This window comes from Galeopterus variegatus, unplaced genomic scaffold (assembly GCF_000696425.1).
Source record: "Galeopterus variegatus unplaced genomic scaffold, G_variegatus-3.0.2 Scaffold9879, whole genome shotgun sequence".
NCBI lineage: Eukaryota > Metazoa > Chordata > Mammalia > Dermoptera > Cynocephalidae > Galeopterus > Galeopterus variegatus.
This window is the reverse complement of record NW_007735990.1, coordinates 46,051-54,120: the sequence shown is the minus strand read 5'-3', so window position 1 is coordinate 54,120 and position 8,070 is coordinate 46,051. Positions and strand designations below refer to the sequence as shown.

General features: G+C 41.4%; 1 protein-coding gene across 1 annotated transcript in view; it reads left to right on the top strand.

Moving 5' to 3' along the window:
• The window catches only part of F5 (coagulation factor V (proaccelerin, labile factor)), a gene marked incomplete at its 3' end in the record, with an annotated part of 54,574 nt that overhangs the window by 3,699 nt on the left and 42,805 nt on the right, over nt 1-8,070 (top strand). Inside the window, exon 2 of the mRNA XM_008593937.1 lies at nt 615-706. Coding sequence (XP_008592159.1) covers nt 615-706 — 92 coding nt within the window. The remainder of the gene's footprint in view (nt 1-614; nt 707-8,070) is intronic.

Below are 8,070 nucleotides of genomic sequence, written 5' to 3'. Positions count from 1 at the left end.
CCACTGGGCCGGCCCAGGTTTCACCTTTTTGAATCTTGGCTCTGCCATTTATCAACTTTATCTCCTTGGACAAGTTACTTAATCTTTCTAAAAGTTTTTTTCACTTGTTTTTTTCAGTATGAACCCCAGGGCTTTTACTCCGTTAGCCATCTCTAACCTCTCAACTAGAAATAAGATCCATCAAATTGATACTTATTTACAACATTCGCCAGTAGTTTAGAACTAAATGTTATCGATCAATTGAAAAATAGCTCACATACTTATTTATAAAGGATTTGGTTACATTTTTGTTCATTTCAAATCTAAACCTAAAGTTTGGGTTCACACTATGATCTTGAATTCTTTTTTAGGAAATTGATTCCAAGAAACAGTATTATGGAAGCCTAACTTTGTGAAACAATAGTTATCACAATAGAATATTTTTGAAGAGACCAATAATTATTTCATTAACTTCAGTTATTGTTCATATTTATAAAACCTTGGGTTTCTGAAATACAATAAAAATACTGTTATTCTACTAGAAGTCTGAAGATATGAGAGATCTACTTTTTTTTGTAATTTTAGAATTAAATGTCACACATACCTTCAAATTAGTTTCTATATTTTATTTCTAGTTTGAATCCTTTTGCAACTTCCTTTAAGAAAATTGTCTACAGAGAATATGAACCATATTTTAAGAAAGAAAAACCACGATCTAGTATTTCAGGTAAGCCTGTGTCCCATTTCTGTTGCTTGTAACAAAATACATTGAACTGGGTAATTTAGAAAGAAAACAAAATTTATTGCTTACAGTTTCTGGGGCTGGGTAGTCCAAAATCCATCTGGTGGTGGCAACATTGGAAGTGTCCAGGGGTCTCACATTGCAAGATGGTGGAAGCAGAGAGAGCAAAGAGACAGACTCTCCTTTCTCTTCTTTTAAAGCCCACAGAACCATGCCCCTGACCACCATTTTTAATCCATTCACTACTGCATGGTCCTACAATCCAATCACCTCTTAAGGCTCCACGTTTCAATTACCATAATAGGATTTCCCACACTGTTAACAGTCACAATGGGGGGCCAAGCTTCTAATACATAAAACTTGGGGGACACAAGTCAAGCTTCAGTGAGTTTAGGGGGGACATAATTCAATCCACTACAGCCTGAAATATATTTTTATATTATAATATATATACAATTAAAAATATTTAATTTTAAAGATAAATTCAATGCATAGTTTGATATTTATATGTATCTAAAATATCCACTTAGTGACATTTTATAAGAATGTGTGCTGTTGTTTTTAATCAATACTGGCTATGTAATATATGGGGCCCAGTGCAAAATGGAAATTTGGGGCCCTTTGTTCTTATTATTGAGAAATTCAAAATAGGGACAGCAAAGCATTCAACTAAGCAGGGGGTCCTTCTGAGCATGGGGCCCTGGGAAATTGTACAGGTCACATGCCCATGAAGCCACCTCTGTTTTAAACCTTGATCAAAACAGCTAAACAAAACTTTTTAGTATTTGGATTTTTACTCATTCATCTAACAAACTATTCTTGAGCACCTTCTATGGGGCTGGGCATCGAATTAGGTGCTGTGGATGCAATAGTGGACAAGATAGACTCTTTCATATCCTGCCTTCATGGAGCTTATGGCCTAGTTTAATGAGCACAGATGTGCCTTGACATAATGATCTTTTGCTCCCATCTGGCTCCCTAGACTCATTCAAAGGAACTGCGCATGGCTAATTCTTTTGCATCTGTCTTTCCCATCTATTCTCCTATTTAGTGTGACGTATATAATAGCTATGATTTTTAAAGAAAATCTCTTTTTTTCCTCATCTCTTCTTTAATCAAGGAGACTAGGTTGAATAGGTTTCTAGAATCTTAACCATATTTCACAGGAATGATAGAGACCATCGAGGAAGAACTTCCTCTAGTTGGGTCCCCTTGTCAGTAACTCACCCATTTCCCCACCCCTCCCCCCAGTCCGGTGAAGACCTGCCATCTTTTTCAGACTTATCCTTCTACCTCACTTTTTCATCCCTTCTGTCTCTTCTGATCTCCCTTAATCCTCAGTCTTTCCTTAATTGGAGCCTTCCCTTCATCAGTAATAACAACAAAAATAACCCATGTTCAAGTTAACCCCTATCTAGAAAAAGAAAAAATTTCCCCTTGACCCACCCATCTTTTCATTTTCTCTTTTCTTTCACTACCAATTTGCTGTATGAGGAATCTATACATTCTCTATATTTCCTCGCTAACCTCCAATATGAGTGATTCCACTAAAATAACTCTCAAAAAAGGACACTCATGACCTCTGAGGTGGCAGAACTCATGGTTTCTTTCCAGTTCTTTTACCACTTGACATCACTAGGACATTTAACCCTCTCCCTTCTTGAAGCTCTCTCTTTACTTGGTTTTCCTAGTTCCACTTACCCTGCTTTTCTTCGGGCTTCTCTTACCATTCCTTCTCAATCTCCCCACTGGATCTTCTTCCCTAGGGTTCCAGCCTCAGCCACAAACATGGCTGTCACTACCACCTATCCCGAGGCCACTTTCTCTCTGAAGCTATGCTGACTCCCACTCCCTGCCAGCAGAATTAACACTTCTCTCTTCTGTATACCCCCAGCACTTTGAACTAATTCCTACTTTCTAGGCATTTTGTGAGGATCAATTGAGTTAATAAGTACAAAGTACTTACAATAATGCTAGCGCATGATTAACACTTCTCTCTTCTGTATACCCCCAGCACTTTGAACTAATTCCTACTTTCTAGGCATTTGGTGAGGATCAATTGAGTTAATAAGTACAAAGTACTTACAATAATGCTAGCGCATGAAAAGCACTTGATAAAAGTTAGCTACATTATTGTTAGTGTTGCTCTTGTTACTAATCATACCTCTATTAGGTCATACATGTCATGGTATTGTGAATATCCATATATGTATATTTCTTCACTCATATATATTCTTTGTATATGATCATTTATATGTACATTTATTTTTAAATAAATATGCACTTAAATATTCTTTTCTTTTTAAATAATTGTGTATTAAGAACCTAACACATTCTAGGCTCTGGGAATATAAAAGTGAATAAGACATGACTCCTCACCCCCAGGAGCCATCCAGCTACTGAGGATGTCCCATAAGTAGACAGCAATTACAATAAAGTAATGAAGAAAAACTATGATGAGAGTTCTCTCGTAGGGCATAGGAGATCTATCTAGTGGTGTCTAGTGGTCAGGAGAGTTTTCTATTTCTAAGTTGACAACTGAAAAAGCAGTAGGAAATTTGAATGCCAAGTTGGGGGAGAGGGGAGAGATGAATTTTAGACTAAGGAAGCAGTCTGTGTAAAGGTTTAGAGGTGAGAGAGAATGGTGTACTTGGGGAACCATAACTGGATCAGCACAGCTGGGGCACAAACTTCAAAGAAGGAATCAACCAGAGAAGCGACTAGGTGAGGACGCGGACCATATCAGGCAGCCGTGTAAAGGCTTTACCTTGAGGGCAATGGGGAGTCACTGAAAGGATTTACGTAGAAAAAAGACAGACTCAGATTTGAGCTTTAGAAAGACTGAACATTCTTTCTTGTTCAAATGTAGAGAATGGATTGGAGAAAGGCAAGTCCAGAGCCAGAGAAACTAGTTATGGACTGTTGTGTCAATCCAGGTGAAAAACCAGCAGGGTGGTTGAGATGGAGAAAATCAGATGGATTCCAAAGATATTCAGGAGCTAAAATAAATTTGGTGACCAACTGGATGTGGATGATGAAGAAGGAATTACAATAGACTTTGAAGTTTCTGGTTTGAATGGCAGAGTGAATATGGTGCCATTTGGTGAGAAAGTAAGGTTAGGAGAAGGAGGACATTTGTGAGGGAAGCTGATGAGTTCAGATTTGGAGTTTGAGGTGTCTGTGGAATATCTACCTATAGATGTCAAGTGTCAAATATCTACCTAGAGATGTCAAATGATGTAGAAGTTTAGCCCAGAAGAGAGACCTGAGCTAGATATAAATTTTGGGAAGACATCAGAACAAAGATGGTAAATGAAGCTTTGATAGGCTGTGAGCTCACCCAGGGGGAGTCTGATGAGAACAGAAGGCTGCAGATGGAGCTCAACATAGCAACAACGCCCACGGGACGGACCAAGAAAGAAAAGTACACCAAGGAGCTTGAGAAAGTCTGCCCAGAGAGGGCAGAGGAAAGCTAGAGAATGTGGTATCCTGGAAGCAAAGGGTCAAATGCTACCAAGAGATACTACATAAGGAACAAAAGAACTATCTTTTTTTTTTTTTTTTTTTTTGTCTTTTGTCTTTTTTCCGTGTCCGGCAACGGATCGCAACCCTCAGTGTTGCCCCCGTACCGGACCGGGGACCGGCAACGGGATTGCAAACCTCGGTGTTGCTCCCGCGCCTCGCTCAGCCAGTGAGCGGGAACCAGTCTGTATGTGGGATCCGAACCCTCGGATGGGAGCGCCGCCATGCTTCCCAAGCGGCGCACTATCCAGTGCGCCACCGGGCCGGCCCAAAAAAGAACTATCTTTTGTTGTGGAATAGTGGGGCAATATCAGATGGCAGGGGGTTAAGGAGTGAATGGAAGGTGAGGAAATTGAAACAAGAGGAACATATAGATAACTCTTTCCTGGAACTTGGCTCCTACTAGGAGGAGAGACATGGTAGTTCTGGAGGGGAATGAGGAATGTAAGGATATTTTGGAATTTTAAAAATAGGAATACGAAAACAAAATTATTTAAGGGAAGAATTCAATGGAAAAGGAGAAGATAAAGACATTCGAGAGAGTGATTGATGGGGCCTGACTCAGAAGCATCAGGAAGTGCAAGGATTCAAAGCTTGGGCTGGCTCAACCTTAGGTAGAAAGGCTGTTACCTTCACTGGGGCTGGGCGAGGGCAGGAAGGTTGCCAATAAAATTGAGTTTGTAGTTGGGGGCAGGAAGTTAAAGGATCTCGTATGCTCTGTCACAAAGTCTATTCGTTTTCATAGCTCCAGATTCAAGCTTAGAATGTACAATAAATACTTAAAAATGTCTAATTAAATTGTGGATTGGTAAGGAGAAAATGAGCTGGAGTACATGTTTATTAGGCCTGGGAAAAGAGGAGTTCAGCAGATATCTGGAGGTGTACGGTTTGTGGTTTTTGCCAAGTTAAACAAAGTTTAATGCCTTTGCTCTGTAAGACACTGTGCTGAGTGCCATAACTGATGAAAGGACCAATGCCGGCTGGAGACTTTTAAGCAATAAGGAGACATTGATAGTTTTTGAAGAGGATAGTACTGTGATCAAAGTTTTTTCAGATGATTAAATTTTGTAATGATTTCCTGATGTAACCTTATTAATTAGAAGTAGACCATTATAGTTGGTGAGAACAGCCTCTGATTTATGTTTAAGCCCTTTGCACTTTAAGCATTACCTTTCTGTCAATATCTGTATAGCTCAGAATATATTTGTTTTATGTGAACTAAGGCCTTTTAACATCCATTTTAATGTATCCCCTTCTTGAACTCCCGAAGTTGCTTAACTATGAACTCCTGAAGGGAAGGAAGGAGTGGTATCTTATTCATACTGTACCCCTGTAGTAGTTGGTAGCAGCAGGCATATCTGGTGTAAAGGAAAAGCCTCAGGTTTTGATTGACCAGATCTGGATTTGAACACTTCCATTAACTCAATGACCTCTCGCATTCCCCAGCCTAGTCCTCTGTCATTTATACCTTTCCCCTATTTCCTGCCCCATTCATCTGGTGGATATGACTCTAGGTGAGCCCTGAACAAGTCATGTGCCTCACTTTGCAGCATGAGCTACTGTTTCTGTAAACTATTGTAATTGCGAGTGGGGGCTGGGCTGCAGGGCTGGAGGTCGGGAGGTGCCTGTCTGATGAAGTTTGCGGACATGTGGACAAGTGGGGGGCGGGGCTCATTTTCACAAATCCTGTCTTGGGCTTTAAAATGGCTAATTTTGAATTCCTGCATCTTTTCAAGGAAGATTATAAAATGTTTGTCCCCAAAGGAGTTTTAAAATAGTTACAACAATGGACTGCCTTGTATTATATAATGCATTATTCACCTAAGAGCAGGGCATTGGATTAGCTGACCTCCTGCAGTTCTTTCCAGCTCCACAACTGCAGGAAATTGGGTACATGCTGGGCTTCGTTCCCCAGCCCCAGGTAGGCCACTCCTTTACCCAGTCCAGCTTTGAGCACTGAGGAGAGGGTGGGAAAGGTCTTACTTGGCCATCTGGCTGATGGAGGAGCTGAAGAACAGCTCAGAAAACATTCAGTCATGTGTTTGCCAACATGCATGAAGGTATTTGGTTTGCATTTATGAAAACATCCTTCTGTTTTGCCTTAACTCTAAAGAAGCAGGAAGGGAGGTTGAATAAATATCACAAACTGTTCATTGAAGTAAGAGGTCTTATGAGGTTAAATAACTTGGGAGACTTATTCTGGGCATCTGGCATTTGCAGTCCTGTGATGGCAACAAACAAATCAACCAAGCAAGGAAACCAAGTCAAGGAAATGAGGCACACAGTGTGACAGCACAGTCAGCACCCTGCTGCCCAGGCAGGGGGGAGTAGTCAGCGGGGGTTTCCATCGGGAGCCAGGACTGAGGGTGGGTAGCAGCCAGAAGAGAGGGGGTCAGCCAATGGAGGCAGACATGTCAGGAGTCAAAAAAGGTTTAAACATGGACTATTCTAGGAAGGTGGGGTTCTGAATCTGCCCTGTGGAAGGTGGTAGAGAAAGCTTTGGCTCAAGAGTCCAGAGATCTGAGTTCTCATCCCAGCAATACCCCAAATTTCTGACTGACTCTGAGCAAGCCTCTCTTGTCCTCTCTGCCAGTGGGCAGGCTTTGTCAACAGTCTCTAAAAAGAGGATTGAACTATGTGACCTCCACAGCCCTATGGGGAGCTAACATAAAAACAAACAGAAAACTTCAAGTACAAGGTGAGTATAAACTCCAGGACTGGGAGTTCAGTAAAAGGAATACAACAACGGCGGGTGGGAAGATAAGAGCAGGGAAAGACAGAACCTCTGTGCCAGACGTTACAGTGTGCCATTGGAGCTGTAACCAACTACCACAAATTTGGTGGCTTAAAACAACACAAATTTATTTTCTTATAGTTCTGGAGGTCAGAAGTCCAAAACAGGTTTCACTGGGTTAAAATTAAGATATTGGCAAAGCTGCATTCCCTCTGGAGGCTCTGGGAAGAATCGTTTCTTTGCCTTTTCCAGTTACTAGAATCCACTTGCATTCACTGGCTCATGGCCTCTTCCTTCATCTTCAAAACCAGCAGCGTAGCATTTTCCAGTCTCTTTCTAACTCAGATTCTCTTGTATTTCTCTTACAAGGACCCTTGTGATTACATTGGGTCCACTGGATAACCCAGGAAAATCTCTTCACCTCAAGATCTGTAACTTAATCATAATGGCAGAGTCCCTTTTGCCATATAAGGTAGCATATCCACAGGTCCCCGGGGCTAGGACATGGCCATCTCTTAGGAGTGGGTGAGGGGGTCATTATGCCTACTGCACTCACCAAACAAAACCCTCCCACAGTGTCCTCCATCTCAGAGAATGCACCCTCATCCACCCAGATCCCCAAGCCAGACCTCGTCAGCCATCCATGGCTACTCATCTTCTACCCCACATCCAATCCCTCATCAAGTCCTGACAATTTAATCTCCTAAATAGATCTCTAATATGTTTTTTCTCATCATCTCTATCAGATAATCTTAATCTTAGTCACCAACATCTCTCTCCCGGAGCCTTCTATCTGTTCTCTCAGCATCCACTCTGGTTTCTCCCCAGGTCGTTCTCCACATGTGCACCAGAGACTTCAAAATCAAACTCTGGTTCATTTCGCACCTCTGATGAAAATTCTTTAATGGCTTCCAGATACTCTAGGTTAAAGACAAAACTTTAAGAGGTTTACAAGACCCTGCATAATGGGCCTCATCTGATGATGCCTCTGGCTTCACCTTTTTCCTCTTCCTCTTACCTACTAGACTGTACCTTCCCCATGGCCATCTGTCAATCCTCTGAATAGGCCAAGTTTTCTGGCACCGCCTTTGCA